Here is a 21,448-nt window from a genome sequence, read left to right on the forward strand (position 1 = left end):
TTATGGCGAAATTAAAATATTGCGATTTACGCCCGTTTCGAAGTGGGCGCTACCAAGGCGGGGGTGCGCCCGCGGGAGGGGAGTTTAGATCTATGAGTATTGACTATTGAGTAGTAATGTGTCTATCAGTAGTATCGACGGAGAGCTGACAACCAAATCAGTCATGTTACATGTAGCTTCACCTGTGTTAAAACTCCGTCAGCGATTAAATCATGAAGAGGTAGTAGACAGACGGAAGAATTTCGTATTTTAATATCAATATGGAGTCAATTGAGTCCTACGACTTATGTATTAACTATATTCTATACTAGCGACCCGCCCCGGCTTCGCACGGGTAAAAAATATATAGCCAATGTCACTCACTGAATAAATGAGTTTTTAATCTAAACCAATATTATAAAGAAGTAAACTTTGTTTGTTTGTTTACTCATAGATCTACTACTACTATCCGACTAAGAGCTGATGACCAAATGATTTTTTTTCAGAATTGTAGTTTGTCAGAATTGAAACACAAATGAACACAGATTTTATACTTTTTAGCAGGAATCTTGAATCGAATTTCGGCGCCAGTACCACTGGTTTCTAAATAGTTTAAAACCAATATTGTCTAGTCACTGTAAGATGACTATTTACTAATTGGAAAATATTTATTAGGTATTTTAGCATCAATAAAAAACCGCAGTCAAAGATTAGACATACATAATTACCACTATTAGTCACAAAAAGGTGTTTTAAAAGCTTATTAGACATTGAGGTATCTAGACAAAAACTACAAGCCGAATTTTCTAGAGTTTAAGAACATTGAACCTAGGCGTAGGAGTCAGTAAAAAGTTAATTATCGACTAGATACAAGCTTTGGATTATCGCCTCATATATCACCAATTAAATTATAGATGCTGCTAACATTAACCGATTTTCAAAGAAGAGGAGGCTATAATATTATGTTAGTTGTACCTAGATGTAACTCTATGTTTTTAAACTTTAAGTTTGCATGACATGGTATTTTCTATGTTTTTACTGAAATAAAAAAAAAGAAGATTTTAATTCCTTGCATATCCAGAGTTTTCCTGGATTTTCCATGTATAAATAAATATTTTAAAAAGTAACCAATTAACCAAGGAAAGCAGTTTTGGTACGAGTCTTACGTTACTTTTAAATATTATGTACCTAAATATTTATACCGAACTTACCGATATTACCGATCGGGCTGAAATTTGGCATGCAGGTAGACGATATAACGTAGGCATCTTCTAAGAAAGGATTTTGATCAATTCTACCTCCAAGGGATTAAAATAGGGGATGAAAGTTTGTATATAATAACACTTCTTAACGCGAGCGAAGCCGCGGGCAAGAGCTCGTTATGTAATATTCTAAAATTAGGAAGTGATGAAAATCTCTCTCTATCTCCTTTTCTCGGTCTACAAGTACAATATAATGCAATATATCAGTTAGAATCGTAACATCGTGTAGTGCAGACGCGTTCTCGGTTGTATTCCACTGCCGTCATTGAAGTCTCAACTTTATACTGCGTGTGTTACGAACCAATTTCCTTTGTACGCCAAATATATAGGCTCGTCAAAGAGTAACAAGAAATCAGAGGCGCAACAACAAGAATGCTCGGATCACCGAATAATAGTGGCAAGTGTGCTTCGAATCCTGACATCAGAAAGTCAGTTGAGGATCATAACGTGACCCTGCGTCCAAAACGAAAGCACACCGACGATCTTGCGGAAACAATTGATGAAGTCACCTCGAAAGTCACAACTATGATGAACGACTGGAAGAACGAGTTGCAAGATAATTTCACTAAGATGAAAATTGAATTTGAATCTGTGCTGAAGGCTGACCTTGACAAACTAACGACATCACTGAGTTCGTCCTTTGCTGAAATTAAAACAGAAATTAATACAGTTCGCCAAGAATACAATGAATTTAAAAAATCCGTCCATTCGCTGGAATTGAAGCATCAGGAGACCTCGAAAAAAATCTCAGATTTGGAAGACTCATTACAATTTTATAGTAATCAGCAGGAGACCACAAATAAGAAAGTCGACGCACTCACAGTTGAAAGAAAGGCTATACAATCGCTGGAAGCTAGGATACAATCTCTGTCTAGTGAAAATCAACTTCTACAAATCGAGCTGAACCAAAACAACCAGAGAGATAGATTACTCAACCTAGAAATCGTAGGTGTTATAGAACAGAAGTCCGAAAACCTTCTCGATATCATCCTAAGCATCGCTCAGCACTCCGGCGTATCACTATTCCCGCAAGATGTCCTGGAAGTTAACCGTGTCACCCCCAGATCCAAGCAGCCAGGCCGCCCGAGGAACATAATCGTGAAGTTGAGGTCTCGCCTGCTAAAGGATAATATGATCTCCGGTGCCCGCAAGTCCCCGCTCACGGCCAAAGATCTCGGCTTGACTGACAATACTTCTAGAATCTACGTCAATGAACACTTGACTTATCTCAATAAACAACTGTTAAAGAAAGCCCGAGATTTTGCGAAACAGCACAGTTTCAAATACGTGTGGACAAAAAACGGAAGGATCTACGTAAGGAAAGAAGACACGAAACCGGCCTTTCAAATCACGCAGGAAAAGGACCTTCTCAAAATCCGATAACGTGTTACGGTATTCTACCAAGTACTTTTTTTACTTTCCTATACTTTTTAGTTAACAACTTAAGGCTTAATTTTTCCTTTCATCTCAATAAGCCTTTAACAATAATCTTAAACTACTACATAACAACATATTTTGTAAAATCAACTCTCAGTATATGGTCATTAATTTTTCGCATTTGCGAGTCTATTCTTACTTACTCTTTGACTCGATGCAAAAAAATATGCATTGCAAATGACTTGCACCTTTACAAGATTAACGATACGCTAACAAGGTGCGCGCTTTTTCTCTGGATTGACTTAGCACATTATATGAAAAACAGTCGTTTTGTTTCTTTAATCAAATTATACCTTACTCAACATGTAATTTCTAAACTAATTAATAATAACCCACAACATGTTGCAACGTTTAAATTTTATAGTCTTGCGTATAACTCACTCAAAAACATAATTTTAACATACAGAATTTTTATTTTTATACGCTCTGTTCACACATTATTAAATTACTTCTACAAGAAACCAAACACTGGTATATTCTACTTAAAATGTTTAAGTCCAAAGAGTGCACCCGTAATGAGCGCATGTACTTTAACAGCGGGCGGTCTTGTTTACCAGTTTCTATGCGATAGTCGATCGGTTCAAAAATTTTCGTACTACCGACATTTCGTCGTCACATTAAATCATTATATTATATCGATCGGGACTTTTACTCGCACGAAATACTTAATCCTACTGACTAACTTTAGGCATTTTAATATTATTAAACCTTACATTGGTTTGTGGAAGTGGCGGTCTCCAGCATTAATATATATTATAACACATCTATGTTTTTTTAGCTTCTTTTTTATTTTTTATTATTTAAATTACTCGTCGTACATTGTAGCTATAAAGAGGCGATACAATGCAGTAAGCGAGGAGCGAACGGATAATAATAAACTTATATTTAAATGGGTGCCAACTTCCTAAACATTTATTATCAAAATGTACGCGGGCTTAGAACTAAGTGCGCGGACCTAAGGCTCAATATTCTCTGCCACGACTACGACATTATCGTTCTGACGGAGAGCTGGCTGCACAACGACATATTCGACGCGGAGCTGTGCGACGACCGGTACGACGTGTTTCGCGCGGACCGCGACGCCGCCGCTAGCGGCAAGCGCACGGGCGGCGGCGTCGCGGTGCTGGTGCGGCGCACGCTCGGGGCCGTGCCGCGCGACGTGGCCGCGCGCCCGCACGCCGAGCTGTTGTGGCTCACCATGCCGGCGCGCGCCTGCGCCGCCGCGCGCGACCTGCACCTCCTCGCCGTCTATGCTCCCCCGAACCCTCGCGTCCTACCGGCCGAGTTGGAAGCGATCGACGCGATTATCGGCAGCGCTTTAGCTCTCCATCCGAACGATTACTACATTTTTATCGGTGATTTAAACCTCCCGTTCTTGTCTTGGGACTTAAACGGATACACGGTTTTAAAAAGAGGCCCCGTCGAAGTCCAGGACCACGGAATTAAACTCATGGAATCGCTAACCTTCCACGGATTTCATCAATACAACCTGCTAAAAAATCACTGTGGCAACACGCTCGATCTCGTCTTTTGCAACCTGCCGTTATCGGTGAGCCCGGTCTCCGCGCCTCTCCTGCCCGAGGACCGCGCGCACCCGTCGTTCGCCTTCACCGTGCTAGACCTGAGCGTTCCTAAGTTACGCGAGGCCATAATAAAAAAGTTTAACTTTAGAAAAGCTCCCTACCCCGTATTAAATGATCTTTTTGAAAAACAAGACTGGAGTACCTTGCTGTCTGCTAAAACAGTCGACGATTCTATAGATATATTTTATGAGACCATAAACGCTTGCATCGCATCACACGTCCCTATTATTAATACCTTCGGGCGACGCACGTACCCCAACTGGTACTCCCCAGCGCTCATTAATATCATTAAAGAGAAGAGTAGGGCACACAAACGCTGGAAGAAGTTCGGTAATAACTTGGATTACGACGAATTCGCACTTTTGAGGTCCCGTGAACGTCGTATACAAAAAGAATGTTTTAATAAATTTACATCCGACTGTGAAAAAAATTTGAAAACTGACCCTAAGACATTCTGGACGTATGTAAAGGCCCTACGCGGTGGCTCAGCGTACCCTAAAAAGCTAGTGCTCGATGGAGTAGAATACACTGAAGGCAGGGACATGTGTGACGCCTTTAATACTTTCTTTAAGAGCGTTTTCGGCGAGCCTAGTAATGTTACTCCTGATAGATCATTAAATTTCAATTCTGATGTAGTGTCTAACATTCAAGTATCGACCTCGAGTGTCGAAGGTATTTTACGAAATCTAAATATAAAAAAAGGCCCTGGCAGTGATATGCTCCCATCTCTATTTTGGGTACGCTGCTCTAAATCTCTAGCTACTCCATTGACCATCTTGATAAATCGATCGCTGCGTGATGGTGTGTTCCCACAGAAATGGAAGGTAGCCCATATCGTTCCAATACATAAAAAAGGTTCTCGTATGGACGTTAAGAATTACAGGGGCATCTCTATTTTAAACACGGCTGCTAAAGTAATGGAGAAAGTAGTACTCAATTTTATTTATCCGACACTTCACCGATCGATCCCCTACCAACAGCACGGTTTCCTTAGGCATCGCTCGACGACTACTAATCTAGCCTGTTTCACTTCCTTCATTTTAGAGAATATGGAACGCGGTGGACAAATAGATGTTATCTACACAGACTTCGAAAAAGCGTTCGACCGGGTAGACCACCTCATTCTTCTAAAAAAGCTCCAGGAGCTAGGTATCCACGGGGATTTGCTTCGGTGGATGGAATCTTACCTATCGAATCGATCCCAGGCTGTCGTAATGGGCGGTTATCGCTCAGACTATATCGAGATGCCCACTGGAGTTCCACAGGGCTCACACCTGGGACCATTGCTGTACAACGCCTATTTGTACGATATTGGTTCGTGCCTCCAACATATTTTGTACTATCTCATGTATGCGGATGACAAAAAAATCTTTTGCAAGATTAATTCGATCCAGGACTGTTTACAGCTCCAAGCAGGCCTTGACAGCTTGTTCAATTATTATACTCGCAATAATATCACTGTCAATTCTACTAAATGCGAATGTATTACATTCACTCGGAAACCAAAGCCCATAACCCATAATTATTACATGAATGGTATATTAATTCAAAGAAAACGTATCGTTAAGGACCTCGGTGTATATCTGGACAGTAAACTGACTTTTTCGGACCATGTTGAAAACGTAATTTGTAAAGCTTACAAGAATATGGGCTTTGTTTTTCGGACGTGTAAGTCATTCTTAAGCATCTCATCACTCAAAATCGTTTATTCCGCATACGTGAGGAGCGTTCTGGAGTACAATAGTCCGATATGGTCCCCTCATTACATCATATATAAAAGTCGCCTGGAACGCATTCAGAAAAAATTTATAACTTACCTGACTTACCGCTGTGGTAAAAGATTTGATTCCTACGCCGAGAGCTGCGCTGAGTTTGATCTCTTGCCCCTGGAGCAGAGACGTACTGTTTTTGACTTATGTTTACTGTACGACATCGCTAATAGTAAAATAGATTGCCCTGATCTCGTGTCACAACTTACCTTCCGCACGCCGAAATTCCGCACTAGAAACACCCCCCTACTGCACATACCTGCATCAAACACTAGTTATGGACAGAACTCTGTTATATCACGTATAAGTCGCTCATACACAAAAAAATTTAATTCTGTAGACCTATTTGCTTACAATACTAAAACGAAATTCAAGAGTGAAGTTATAAAAATATTAAAAAATGATACTTAATTAAAGAAAAAAAAAAAAAAAAAAAAAGAGGAATGAATTTGCATAAACATGTTGTATGTACAAACCTTACATGCGGTACCCTAGTGGTATTTTTCACTGATCCCAAGACTTCGTGTCGTAGGGCTAGGGTGCCGCACATGCACACACACATACACACTTACTTGCACACAAACACACACACACATACATTATATTAATATAATTAATTAGCTAAGACAAAAATATTTTACATTTTATTAAAACCACAATACTGGGAGTTGACTAGCTTATTAAATAGTAACCATGTCAAGACCTTATTGTGTCGATAATAACGATGACGGTCTTCTAATTTTTAATGAAATAGTTTTTATTATAATGTTAAATACATAGCACTACAATTTGACAAACAATGTAATACCTGTTACTGGCCATACTAAGTGTCACATGTTTAGTGTTAAGCTCCAAATTGTAATACGCTGTTGGTATTCAATAAAGAAAATAATAATAATCACAATTTACAGCCCACAGGAGGTAGAGCTATAAAATCTAAAACTCTAGGAGATGCATTCCATCCCGAAGTTGAGTTGTTCGTAAAACTAGTATTTCTAGTACCATAAACACCTTCGGAGCGTAATTATATGTTACAATCAATTTAATCCGCGAGCCCGCACTCTCATATAACCTTTATAACCCTATCATTTTAAAAACGGTACTCCCCTCAAGAAACTCCTCGAGATAATTGACAACGTAATTTGCACAGGCTGTATCCGTGCGATTAATTTAAATATTTCGTGATCCCGCTATAATCGGATTATGCGGGGTGCTCCTATATTCGGTCGGGTTGTATTTGAGCAAGTATTACAAAAAGGAGAGTTGCCAGCATGACGTCGTCTGGGCAACAATTTCAACATAATGACTGGTAATGGACTATTAAAAAGATGTGGGGTCATCGATTGGAGCAGGGTTCCGTACTGTTGGGACCTACCCGATTCAGCTAATGTGGTATTAACGCAGCTTCGTTTCTTATTCGATCTAGTTTGCTTTCTAAACTATTCTCTAAAACTAAACTTTGCAACAAAACACAGATTAAAAAACTATAAAATCTGTTGTTTAAAGTATGCTTTAAAACTGTTTAAACCAGTTTTAGCGTCAATTTATAATAAAACAGAGTCGAAGCGAAGCGAATTCCCAAAAGCCGAACACAGAAAATTCAACCTTAACTCCAGAGGTAACGCATACATTACTTCTGCGAGGCCAATCAGCGTTGGCCGGGCGCATTCACGCGAATTCGCGCGGATGCGCGCGCCTTTTTAAGTTCTCAGAAGTAATAAAGTGCGTTAACGCTTTGGAGTTATGATTGAATTTGTTATGTTCATTTTTAATAATTCGTTTCGATGCGATTCAGCGCTAGTATAAATTGACCCTTTCCATATTTATCCGGTCATCACTACAATCAACATAGCTACAGAGTATTTATTTCTTTATAAACGTAATTGTTTATAGTAGACCACACACAGAACTTCCAAATTTATAATATCCATACAAATGTTCTCCAAACGAACCCTAACTATCAAACCGTGTAAACCGGGTAGAACGAAAAAATAATTTTATTAGGATAGCATCATTAATATTATGTTCCGAATGTTTGGGAGTTTTTTGGGAACGACCCACAATACACTACTAAAATATTTCGAGGACTCTATTATTATGCTTGTGGATGTTTTTTTTTTTTTGTCTTTTTAAAGAGAGAATACTAGAGTTTCATAAAACATGATTTAACCTTGTTTTTTAAACTCTTGCACCAGGCCTAACATTTTTATAAAAAATCTATATTTAATGTAATTGGATAATAAATTATACCTGATCTAACAATTTATTAATTTCTCGTATATTTTCTATTATCCTCATACGTTGTTAAAATATAATATGCTATCTATTATTAATAAACATAGATAAAATCAATGATTTATTTGCTGTATAAAAACTCCTCGATGTTATGCAATTAATAAGACGTTCACAATTTTATGTTTGCTTCGGTTCTATAATTGAATAATATTTTACGTAAAGTCCCAAAGCCAGTCAAAATCATGACATCATAAAAAATAAATTTATGTTATATTTCACTTGTTCTTAATCGTATAATTTTAAATTCAAATTCTTTATTAAGCATACAATAATATACAATAGTGTATAAAAGCTAGGTAGCGTACATCACGTCGTCTAATCCCATGATAAGTAAAAACTTGTGTTATGGCAATCAGACAACGGATGCACGCCGAACAATTTTATCCTAATATTATATATTATTTACACATTCACACACACAATCACACTACACTTTATCACGTAAAGTCTCTTTCGGTGACGTGATGCGCGCTTCGTTCGGGAGCCTCCCCCGGAACCTCCGGTAAACTACACCGGCGGGCTAGAACTCCTCCACCTCGAAGATGGATAAAACTTGAGTCGGCACTCTCACCACAAAGGATCTGAAATTCACTTTGTGGCGAGAGTGCAGACGCTCCACCCTCAAGGTGTAGGTGGTCTTTAATAAAATACATTTATTTTTAATAAAACACATATTGTAACAAAGATTTTTTTAAATAATATTATTTTGTTTAAAAATCCAAGAGAACAATTTGGGGGCACGGCAGTGGTCCCGCCAAGTCCGTATTTCCTGTTAATTATTATGACTTATGCATGACTTGTGCACATTAGCCGGTCACTGCTGCTCTCCTGGGGGCGCTGCAGGGACCGAAAATGTTAATTATCAACTAAATCATCAAAAACATTCACCATAAGTAGGACATTTTCGTAATTATACCACACTAAATACTTTTACACAATTTAGTGAAACAAACAATAATGTAAACATTTTCTTTTGTTTTGATTAGATAAGAATGACACTAATGTTGTCTTTCATGAAGTTTGGTAGTTTAGTGTCAAGGACACACATAACATAGGAACTCGCCTTTTATGAAGGTAAGTTGATTTAGAAATGTATGTGTGAACAAAGTTGCAGGCAAAATCTAGTGCACTATATTTAAATAAATTCCAAAAAAAAATAAAAAAAAATAAAAATACAGCATCGAAATGAATAATACGCGAGTCTGCAAGCGATATTACCAGCTATAAAACCCAATAAAAGTTAAATTATCACTGGCTGCGTATTAATAAAGAATATAAATACCAATTTAAATACAAAACGAATCGGACAAAGCAAAAACCACATATTATAAACGAATCAATCGAATCCGCAAGGTAACATTTATTTAAATACCAAATCATTTCGAATTAGCAACATATTAATTTCGAGCATTCCGATTTTTTATCGATTCCGACCGATTGTTTCCCGGAATCGATTATTTATAAAACGATTGTAATGAGATACTTCTGTTTGATTGTTTTTTATTGTGCAATTATATTCGATATTCGAAACAGTTTAAGTCGTAAATATTACGTATGTAAATGTTTTACTTCTCTTTCAGATTATTGGAAACGCATACATTTGTAATAACAACGGCTGTTCTTCGTTCTTTTTATATTCAACTAACGGCCTCACAGTTAATTGAATGAGTACATAACTTTAATGTAATGAAGATTTCGACATAAACTCCATGCAATTTGTATAAAACTTTTCATTGAAATATTTAAGAAAATATGTATATGTATCTGAATGCAGCTGCTAGGTACTTCAATGTAATTTAGGCTGTAGAGTAGGATAAACACTTCTTAGTCTCTACTCTACTATACAGCCTATAATTACGGTATCTAATGGCCTGTTTCACTTCTTCCTGATAGAGTGCCGGATAGGCTAACTAACTAACTAACTCCGCTGTCTCAGCGACCCAAAGTGGATCTTGGCCTCCGAAATGTGCTTCCGCCATTGAGCCCTGTCCTGCGCGACCTCCTGCCGGTTACTGACTTGAAGGTCACGCAGGTCGGCCTCAACAGCATCTCTACAGCGATACCTGGGGCGTCCAACGAGACGACGGCCTGTTGGACGGCCCTTATACGCTCTTTTTACCCCGCGATCCTCTCCCATTCTTTCCACGTGGCCCAGCCAACAACAGAGTCGGTGAGCCTTTGTTTGGTTGGTTGGTTGTTGGGTTGGGCCACAGGGCCGGATAGGCTATCTACAACTTATTTGACAGATACTCCATACTTTATCTGTCAAGTCAAGTTGTGGATGGCCTATCTTATCAGTGGCCTATCTTAAGTGGTGAAACAGGCCCTAAGTAAGGGTTGTTTACAATGTTCTATTTTTAATACATTACACAGAAATAGTACAACTATTCAACTCGTTTCAATTTACTGAAACTGAAAGTAGAACAAAACAACTTTTACTCGAAACAGTACAATAATGAAACGATTCTGCAAAAAGATTTTTTATTTTATAAAGGCAAAACAGCTGCGGCGTGACGGCTCAAATATTCTCTTTTTTTCTTTTTTTTTCAAGGTTGGCGGGAAAAAGGAATAAATTACGCGTCTACAAATGAAAGTCAATTCTATTTCCTAATATTTCTCAGCTCCTATAAGCCACTGATTGATAAACGACTCGGCCTTTTCCAATTTCGTCGAGTTTTTTGGGCGATTTCGGCCGGGACGATTAAATTAATTAGTTTTTGATAAATGTATTTATTTATAGCAACGGTTCTCGGGTTTTTATTTCTGTTAATTTAATAGATGATTATATTTTTTAATGAAAAATTTGGAAACAGGAAAGGTGCTTTCATACATTTTATTTTATCGACGTCTTCTGGCCATCATGAACTAAGTTTAAAAACTAAGGATTCGTCTCTAGTGCCTTTTTTACTTGTGATTTCCTTACATCATTTTCATCACCAATATCTTTTATGAAAGTTAAAATATTGTTTAATATCTTTATTATGTTAAATAAATATTGCCTAACTTACAAAACTTTTTGCACTACAAAATCAGCTGTAGATCAGAGGCGGTACATATCAAGGAAAATACAAGCGAAAATATGAAAAGAATATTTAATATTTTCAATTCAATACAATCTAGTTGTATTAAAATAAAAACGCGCTAGAACGCCAGGCAACGCGCGAAAAATATTACTTTGTGTTGAACAAACGAACTTCACTTAGCTGATGGCAAGTGCTTTAGCCGATTGAAGTATTTTCACATCATTATCTGTGTTACTTGCAAATTGGAACTTAAATGAGAACCAGAACAAAAATTATTGTGAATTGCTTGAAAATAAAGTGGTAGAGTTCAATAGCGATTGGACGCGACTCAAGTCTCAAATGTAATGACCAGTTTCTAAGGTTTTTCACAGGAGTTCTACTTACCAGAGTTTTTGATTACCTGTCGCCGAACCAGTAACCAATCAACGTTTCTATCGAATGCATAAACTACTGTAAAGCATGTCCCAGTGACTAGGAAAATCAGGTTGTGTAACAGGAAAGGCGTCGAATAGACCAGGTGTGTAAAGATTGGTCTTAAGCCTGATCACTAGTCTATTCAGTTACGAGAATAAAGGCAGAAAGAGTACCCCTAGGTCACCTGTTGTGTCCCTGTCCATTTAGTTACGATATTAAAGGTAGAGAGAGGGCTACTGTTCTGCGAACACACTTAGGTACTATCAAATTATTCATGGTTGTATTAAAACCGGTCATCGTCACCAAACCGTGCCAAAGGCATATAGTTAGGCCTTAACAAAAAATCGTATGCATGTAATAAAGCCTTGACCAATACACAGGTGTAAGGGAATGACATGGCTCCGTTACACTTATATCGTTTTTCGGAGCGAAATAAACACCCACTAATTTTACGTGCCATAGATAAGAGGGTTATTAGATGTGGATATTGTTTTAATAAAATATTCTTCTTTGTTTCACATGTGGTCTTGCCCATAAATATAGTTGCCACGATATAGGAATTATCTTTATCTATTTTGTTTATTAATTATCGCACATAGAAAAAAATATTAAAGAATATCCAAACGTAGTACATACACTGTACAGTATAAATACATAATTGATAAATAATGATTGATTATGATAAAACCAGTGAAAACACAAATGTTTTTACAGGATGGTGCGACATGCAACATCGTCAACGCGCAACGCTATCAACGAGCAACTCCAGTAAAGCGCAACGCTAACAACGCTTAAAGACTTCAACGCCGTCAACGAGCAACTTCAGCAACGCGCAATGCAATCGACGCTCAACTGTAGAAGCTCAAAATGTTGCTATACCATGAAATATCACATCAAACTTTAATTATTATTCTATCCCATGATCTATCTATCTTTTGAAACAAAGGTCAAAGTTAAACAAAAAAATACTATCTTTTTACAATCTTCGTCAAAAACGACGATATCCAAAAACATGGTCATCATAAAAATGCCATGTCTACAACTTTTTAAATCTATGGGCAATATGGATCAGTAGATGGCCCTGGGGAGGCATTGTAATACTATTAAATTAAATACGGTACGGAGGGAACATTGTTTGTTCTATAATTTGGTAAGTCGTTACCATGGTACTTTCTAGGACATTCACATTCGACAAGTATGTAATTTCATACTTTGATACCTACTTAGTACTTAGTATTTGATTGTATGTAATATGTATAATAATTTATGATGTAGAGATTGTTATAATGTAATAGATTATACATAGTAATAATTAGTTGTATCTTTTTTGGTTAAATTACTTTACATATTTATAATAAAATCCTACTAATATTATAAAGGCGAAAGTTTGTTTGGATGGTTGGATGTATGGATGTGTGGATGTATGGATGTTTGTTACTCTTTCACGCAAAAACTACTGAACGGATTTTAATGAAACTTTACAATAATATAGCTTATACATCAGAATAACAAATAGGCTACAATTTTAACTGACTTTCAAAATGGGGGAGGTGTTATGTTCGTTTTCTTATATTCAACGATTACTCCGCCGTTTGTTAACCGATTTTCAAAATTTTTCTTTTGGTATATAGGGTATGATCCCAATTTGGTATTATATTCACAAAAGTGGAGATCTGATGAAGGATCTATGGATCCTTCAGGGATCGACCTTCAGTAATCGAGGGAACTCCTCAAAACTTATAGGGAAACATGTGGTGACTTCGGTTTCGTGAGAAGTATTCTAAGCATATGCTACCAACAAGTAAGATTTTGCACCGAGGTATACCTGGTATACCGTGGTTCGGAAGGTGCTGAGAGAACTCCTGATTCTTTATAGATACAAGTTTGGCAGTTTCGGCGTTGTTTTAAGAACAGAAAGCATATGCTACTATGCAAATTACATTCATCATCATCATCATCATCATCACTAACCATTTCATAGTCTTTTAGATCGAGACTCGAGTTTGTCAAGCGATAATAATAAAAAATCTATACCTACCTAATATTATAAACCTGAAGAGTTTGTTTGCTTGAACGCGTCAATCTCAGGAACTACAGGTCCGATTTAAAAACTTATCTTAGTGTTAGATAGATCATTTATCGAGTAAGACTATAGGCTATATTATATTATCACGCTAAGATTAATACGACCGAAGAAACTCAGGAAAATGTGGGAAAAACGGGGGAAATATTTTTTATGGGATAATGTACGGTTTCTGTAAAATTCCTAATTTACGCGGGCGAAGCCGCGCGGGACATCTAGTATTTAATATTTTTAAATCGCAATTTAGAAACAGTTTTAGTGCGACACTCTATCGAGAATTCTTGAAAATACAGTCAAGTGCGAGACGGACACGCGCACGTGGGGTTTCGTATTGAGAATTACACGTCTGTTGAAGAAAGATCCCTTGAATGTTTATTTCGTTTGATATTAGATAATGACTCATTTTCGGGATTCTGTACCTACCCAAAGGGTAAAAACGGGACCCTATGACTTTGTTAATTGTTGCCACTATTATAAATACCAACTAAAAACAAAATTTTAAATGTATGTCAATTTTAAATATTTATATAGGTCAAAATTTCAAATTAACCTCATTTAGTTATTTACAGTAACTATTTTTGACGTGGGAGAGCCATGCTTCGGCACAAATGGGCCGGCTTGACCGGAGAGATACCACGTCCTCACAGAAAACCGGCGTGAAACAGCGCTTACGCTGTGTTTCGCCGAGTAAGTGAGTTTACCGGAGGCCCAATCCCCTACCCTTTTCCTTTCCCTAATTTCCCCTATTTCCTTCCGTACCCTTCCATATTCCCTTCCGTACCCACCCCTATTCCCTTCCGTACCCTCCCCTATTCCCTTCCCTACCCTCCCCTATTACCCCTTAGAAGGCCGGCAACGCACCTGCAGCTCTTCTGATGCTGCGAGTGTCCATGGGCGACGGAAGTTGCTTACCATCAGGTGACCCGTTTGCTCGTTTGCCCCCTTATTTCATAAAAAAAAAAAACCTGACTACGGCAGTTAGTGATAATAGTTTAGGGGTGGGTGTGTTTCCCATAAATAGTTACTGTAAAAGTAGCAGCGCTTTTTTAAAGTTCCGTAGCCAAATGGCAAAAAACGGAACCCTTCTAGATTCGTCATGTCTGTCTGTCTGTCTGTCTATCTGTCTGTCCGTATGTCACAGCCACTTTTCTCCAAAACTATAAGAGCTATATTATTGAAACTTGGTAAATAGATGTATTCTGTCAACCGCATTAAGATTTTGATACAAAAACGGAAAAATTATTAAAAATTTTAGGGGTCGCCATAGGTACAACTGAAACAAAAAAAAATCTAACCTATGCGTGTGGGGCATCTATGGATAGCTCTTCAAAAATCATATTGAGGTTTCTAGTATCATTTTTTCTAACCTGAATTTCTTAGTGGTAAAATGTGTGTCCCCCCCCTAACTTCTAAAGTATGATAAGTCTAAAAAAATATAATATGATGTACATTACTATAAAAACTACCAACGAAAATTGGTTTGAACGAGATCTAGCAAGTAGTTTTTTTATACGTCATAAATGGTAAACCTTAAATTAACTTTCATTAAATGAACTGAAATATAAAAATAATTCAAAAACCTTTCAATTTCATAAAAATAAACCTTATTGCTGCTTCGGAACCCTTCATGGGCGAGTCCAACTCGCACTTGGCCGGTTTCTTTTTTGTCATGACTAACCCTAAAAAGTACAGTGTAGTAACATATTTGTAATTCCTGGCTCGCGCGTCCTCCCGTGTGGTCCCCGATGATCGGTCAATAATGCCTGAATAATGTAGCTGCCCCAGTTTGACTAGCCCCTAGATATAGACGATGGACTGATCAGAAATTTTGTGTTAGAACTTAGAAGTGACTCTTGCATTAATTAGAAAATTTGTAATTTCGACGGCTAATTCAGAAATTTTAAATATCAGTTCTACTATGAGGTATTTAAAATATGTCATGGCGCATTGGTAAGTGGTCGTATAGTTTTGACATAGCGTTTGAGACAGACATCGCTAGCGCCATGTAGCGAGCAAAAATATTTTGGATTTGCCATAAAATATTTCCAACATCAGCTCAAAATTATAAAAACTGGCTGTCCCGGTGAACTTCGTGTCACTTTAAAACCTTCCCTGGACTTCTACGAATATTTCAATACTAAAATTAACTCAATCCGTTCAGCCGTTTTCGAGTTACGAGTACTATTTTAGCGTTACAAACACAATTTAAAATCCATTTTTAATTTTTTATATAAGTATATAGATTAGTTCACTTAGTATCCTAGATTGAGACGAAAAAACCAATAAGTAAAAAACTGTAGCCAAAAAACGAAAATAATAACGGATCGGATTGACAGACTCAATGCCTATTTTCTGCAAAATGTGTAAGTAATGACGAAAATTGAATTTAATAAAAAAAAACAGTCGTAGATTTAATTAAAAGCTCCAAACTAAACTAAGCTTTTTTCTATAAGTAAATAGATTCTGTGCGCTTAGAATATGAGCGCTTAGAGAGCCAGCCAACCATTATGTCTGCGGTCTGACTAGGCCAGTGTAACAGTATCAATAATTCGGCACTTCATTAAGCGGCTGAATGATAGTCATGTGATAGGCCCTATTGTGCGTATATCTCTTGTTTTGAACTATGTATTTTAACTTACAATAGCTTATGCACATGGGCGTACCGAGGGAAGGGGACAGGGGGGTGGGGGGCAGCTGCCCCCCCCCCCCTGGATCATGTTGACGTCCCTACTAAATATATTATCTAGTACTTTTATTCATAAAAGTTAAAAATTAAGAAAACGAACGTTATAAAAAATCTGATTTGCCCCCCCTGGTCCAGAACCTGGGTAATTTGCCCCTCCCTGGCCCAGAACCTGGGTACGCCCATGTTTATGCAGCTTATGTAACGGTAATATGTATGGAAAATGTGATTCTGTCTTTAAAAACGAATGGACATGGTGTAAAAAACCCAAAGTAATAATTCTTTAGGCTGTGTATCTATATTATCTATACAGGGTGTAACAAAAATAAGTGATAATACTTTAGGGTGTGTACGTGTTCCTTGTAGCGAGTTCACTGTGAAAGTAACAGCGCTGAAATACCAAACATTTTTTTCACTTTTGTATGGGGAAACTCGTGACATTCGGGCCATTGCCCATACAAAAGTGAAAAAAAATTTTCGTCTTTCAGAGCTGCTACTTTCACAGTGAACTCTCTACAAGGAACACGTACACACCCTAAAGTATTATCACTCACATTAGTCTTATATATAAAAACGGATTTACAATTGTGTTAGTAACGCTAAAACTCGAAAACGGCTGAACGGATTGGGCTGATTTTAGTCTTAAGATATTCGTAGAAGGCCAGGGAAGGTTTTAAAGTGACACGAAGTTCACCGGAACAGCTAGTCTATCCATATATATATTATACTTTGAGAAATGCACTAGCATCATGAATTTGCCCGTACGTTTGCGTCATAATATTATTATACTTAAAAAGTTGGTCGACAAATTATAATTTGTCGTGGGTAGGTTATATCAACTTATTATAGAGGTCTAAAAAAAAATAAGGACTTATTCTCTTATCGGCTGTCGAATAAAAAAAAAGGGAAATTGTGGGTTCTGTTAAAAACACATTAGAAAACGTTTTTAACACTCAACAAAAGAGGTTCTAAGTTGACGTGAAAAAATGAAGCCATTGATTACCGAATCAATTTCATTTTAATTAATATATCCTAATTTCTATCAAAGAATGCGTCTTATGGAATGGAATAAATTAAAAATCTATAAACAGCTACAACCGTTACAGCAGAACAATTACTCAACAGTCAACAGTTAGATAATCGATTTTATGTAACAATCGATTGCCGAATTCGTGTTGTCGAGTAGCAAACTGTAATAGTAACTACTAATTAATTTTTTTTTTTTTTTTTTTTATGCACAAAACACATTACAATTAAATGAAATAGCATGATAAATACAGTTTATGACCTGGATTGTAAAGTAACATATGTGCACACTATTAAAAAAAAATACTTTTAAACTATAATGCTCTAGTAACCGATTTGACGCTACCGGAGAGAAGGACTAATGAAAGTCGCGTTAAGGGGGTGACTAACCCTAAAGTGTCGATTTTATAATTCATTTTTATACTTGAAAATAAGCCCCGAATTGTTTCATTTTCTTAAATTAGATACTTACTACATAATATTTCCGAGAATTCGATCTGAGCAAAAACACGATATCTTAAAATTTCCACGATAAAAAAAGATCACAAGGATGCATCTAATTTTCACGAATTTTTCATTTATTGCCATAACTGTGCATTGAACTAAGTTAATATTTTAACCAATGATATTCTATGTTACTAACGATTTTAACACATTGTATAAAATTCTATTATTGAGAGATCGACCTAGCGGATTTTTAAAATGTTGTATAGTTATCGAGTTATTAAGAAAAAACTAATTTGGCGATGAATCCTCGTCGTCCTTTTTCACCTGGCATATGAAAGACGGGCGTGAGTGTGAAGAGAGAAGGACGATGTTTGATTTTTGGGGTTAGTCGCCCTCTTAAAATATGTAGATGTTGCACGCAACTTCATTCATTGCGTGGAAACCGTACATTTCGACAGGATAAAACTGTCTAATACCTTTTCTGGATCTCACAGCATCTCTATAAGTACCAATTTTATAGAAATCAGATCAGCGGTTTAATCCTTCGATTGCGGATTCTTGAAAATCTATTGTTATTCTATTGTTGTCGCGGTCACCGGTGTCCTTATGTGGCTTGATAGGTTAAACGTAAGGGTCAATTCAGACACCAACGCGATGCGTAGATGCATTCTAAAGTATGGATTTGAGAGATTTGCAAGACTTCAAATTTGTATGGATTTAACAAACTCACGCAATTGAAGTCTGTTAAATCCATACAAATTTAGAAATGCATCTGAGCGTCGCGTTGCGGTCTGAATTAACCCTAAAGAGGTAAAAGACGTCGCGTATATCTTTCTTGACATGCAAAATCACATGTTCTCCTTTAGCCCGGGCGCGCACTAGCGGCCAAACCGCAGCGGCCAGCCTGCCTAGCATACACCAACGAGATATTATCTCACTCTGCATGTTTTCTCGATGTTTGATGGTTCGTCTCTTCATCTCTATTGACCCTAGCATGACAAACATTGTTTCTCGCGTAGATCTATCATCGAAATAACACATTTTTATAGAGTTTTGTCGAGATAATGTCGAGATTTTGACATTATGAGACGAGTCACGAGTAGTTTTTAATTATCTCGAGATTGAGATACCTCGTTGGCGTATGCTAGGCAGGCAGGTCGCGACGGCCATCGAGATAATCACCTTAGGCCAGGCGCGCACTAGCGGTCGCGGCGGCTATCGAAAGTATGGTGCGCGTGGTCTATGGCGGTTTCATACTAATGTATCTATCTCGAAGGCCGTCGCGACCTGGCCGCTGCGGTTTGGCCGCTAGTGCGCGCTCGGGCTAAGAGTTGGCTAAAAAAGATAAACATAAACCCTAAACAAAAGTTGCAAATAAAATAAATCAAATACATTAATGGTTTTAATAAACCAGGGTTCACCCCTTTAAATTTTTCGTTTAGGGCCGAATTCCACGATCCCTCAGACTCCAATAATCAAATCTCCGGGGTTCGCTCCTTAAATATAGGGTTGTCGCTGACAAGTTTACAAATTGTTATTTGAAAATCTTTGGTGTCAAGTTTTTACGACATAGGATAATATGACATGACTTGTGTAATGTGTTTGACATAATAATCGGCCAAGTGCGAGTCAGACTTGCGCACAAAGGGTTCCGTACCGTTATAGAGCAATAATAATAGAGTACTTGTAACGTCTACGAGTGTCCAAGGGTGGCAGTAAAGATTTTTAGCGAACCAACACTGCTTCTTTGCGTCACTGTTTCAATAAACAGAATAACGCATTATGCCACAACGCTGCGTTGCGGCGCAATAACACAAGATGTCATTCATCCTCCCAAGTCCTCTCCTAACTGAGGCTTTAAAACATATTTCTTGTAATTGCAATTACAATTATTACAATTAATAATATTATTTCAGTTGTCCTTGGAGCGAAAAACAATACAAAGATAGCAAAAAAAGGATACGGGCGCAGAGCCCATAGACGGCCCCAAATTAAATAAATAAAAAAAAAAACATATTTCTTGTCATTGCGATACGTCACCGCTGCAGCTGCGGCGACACAAAGAGACGAAACAATGTGGCCTTTCAGTCATCTATCCACCAGTTACCACGTTATTAAAACGCCATTTCCTATTTTAAATTTTCAAAATGGCGTCCGATATTTTTTCGTCTAACATCGACAGCCCTGGCGGTCGTTTGAATAAAGAGATTCCAAATACACGGCGCTCCCAAATCTGATGATAGCCAATCCAAGTATTGAGACCTCGACAATGGAAACTTATCTAATATTTTCGGTCTTAGGCATAATATGATTTTAGTCAATTCAATTACATATTTATTTTAGATTTATTAAAATCAACACTTATAAATAACTCGCACTTATCGACCACTTAAATATAGATGCAGCAGACAACATGGGAATAAAATTTGTATGTCAGACCCTTATTTTCCATTTCCTTTTGTTCCATACGGGTGTCCCTTGACACCTCTCAAGTTTTTTAAAATAATATGTAATTTAAAATAAATTGCACTGTATTTCGTAGCACGTGCTACGAGCTAACTACGAGCGTGCTACGAACGATGAAAATCTTAAGTATAATATCCACTGCTTACTAATCTTAAGTTTTTTTCTCATCATCATTTGAAGCCGGGATATGGATATAAATCGACAAAGATAAATTACAGTTACTATTCTACAATAACAATCGTTGTGCTCCATGTTTAGAATTACGAAACATCATGTTGAAAATTATTATATTTTCACTTATAATACCACAAGAGCTTCAAAATTATCGGATATTTCCCGATAGGTTCGTTGCAAACAAATGAAAAATCACTCGCGCTTCGCGCTCGTGATTTTTTAACCTGAAAAACTTGACGACTTTATTTGTTTGCAGGGAACCTTGAGGGAAATGCCAGATAATTTTGAAGCTCGTGTGGTATTCGGGGGGTGTTCGGGGGATTATTTTTCCGTCCCAAATGTCGGCCAATATAATTGCACCATGAGACACAATTGAAGTCAACCTGTCAGTTTGACGTGTTTGTCTTTTATATATAGCAACTACCAGAGAAAATTTTCAAAAAATTATCAGTATAATACCATGTAGGTTGTACCACGTGACGTCGAATGGTGCAATTCTATTGGTCGATATTTGGGTCGGAAAAATAATCTTAAATATTTTATAGTCTACTGAAGTAGACGAACGTAGACGTAGTAGACTGTGGTTTTACTAAAGTGTAAATTGAAAATTTTAAACTTTCCTGGTTATCCTGCAGCCTGCTGCTACCTGCCGAAACACATTCAAATTTAAGTAATCGAAATAATATTCAGTGATGATGATGATGAAATCAATAGTATTTGACAGACTTTATTCAGTGATGGTGATGATGATGATGATCATATAATAAAATCAGTGATCAGTGATCGTGATAATAAAATCAATAGTAT

General features: G+C 37.3%; 1 protein-coding gene across 1 annotated transcript; it reads left to right on the forward strand.

Moving 5' to 3' along the window:
* Positions 1-1,454: 1,454 nt before the first annotated feature.
* On the forward strand, positions 1,455-11,994 carry LOC121739885. The gene is made up of 2 exons (XM_042132477.1): positions 1,455-2,633; positions 11,984-11,994. Exon 1 carries the CDS (start codon positions 1,614-1,616, stop codon positions 2,622-2,624), a length of 1,011 nt encoding a protein of 336 aa, XP_041988411.1. The 5' UTR covers positions 1,455-1,613; the 3' UTR covers positions 2,625-2,633; positions 11,984-11,994.
* Positions 11,995-21,448: the final 9,454 nt, after the last annotated feature.

The sequence above is a fragment of the Aricia agestis genome, chromosome 2 (assembly GCF_905147365.1).
Source record: "Aricia agestis chromosome 2, ilAriAges1.1, whole genome shotgun sequence".
Classification (NCBI taxonomy): Eukaryota; Metazoa; Arthropoda; class Insecta; order Lepidoptera; family Lycaenidae; genus Aricia; species Aricia agestis.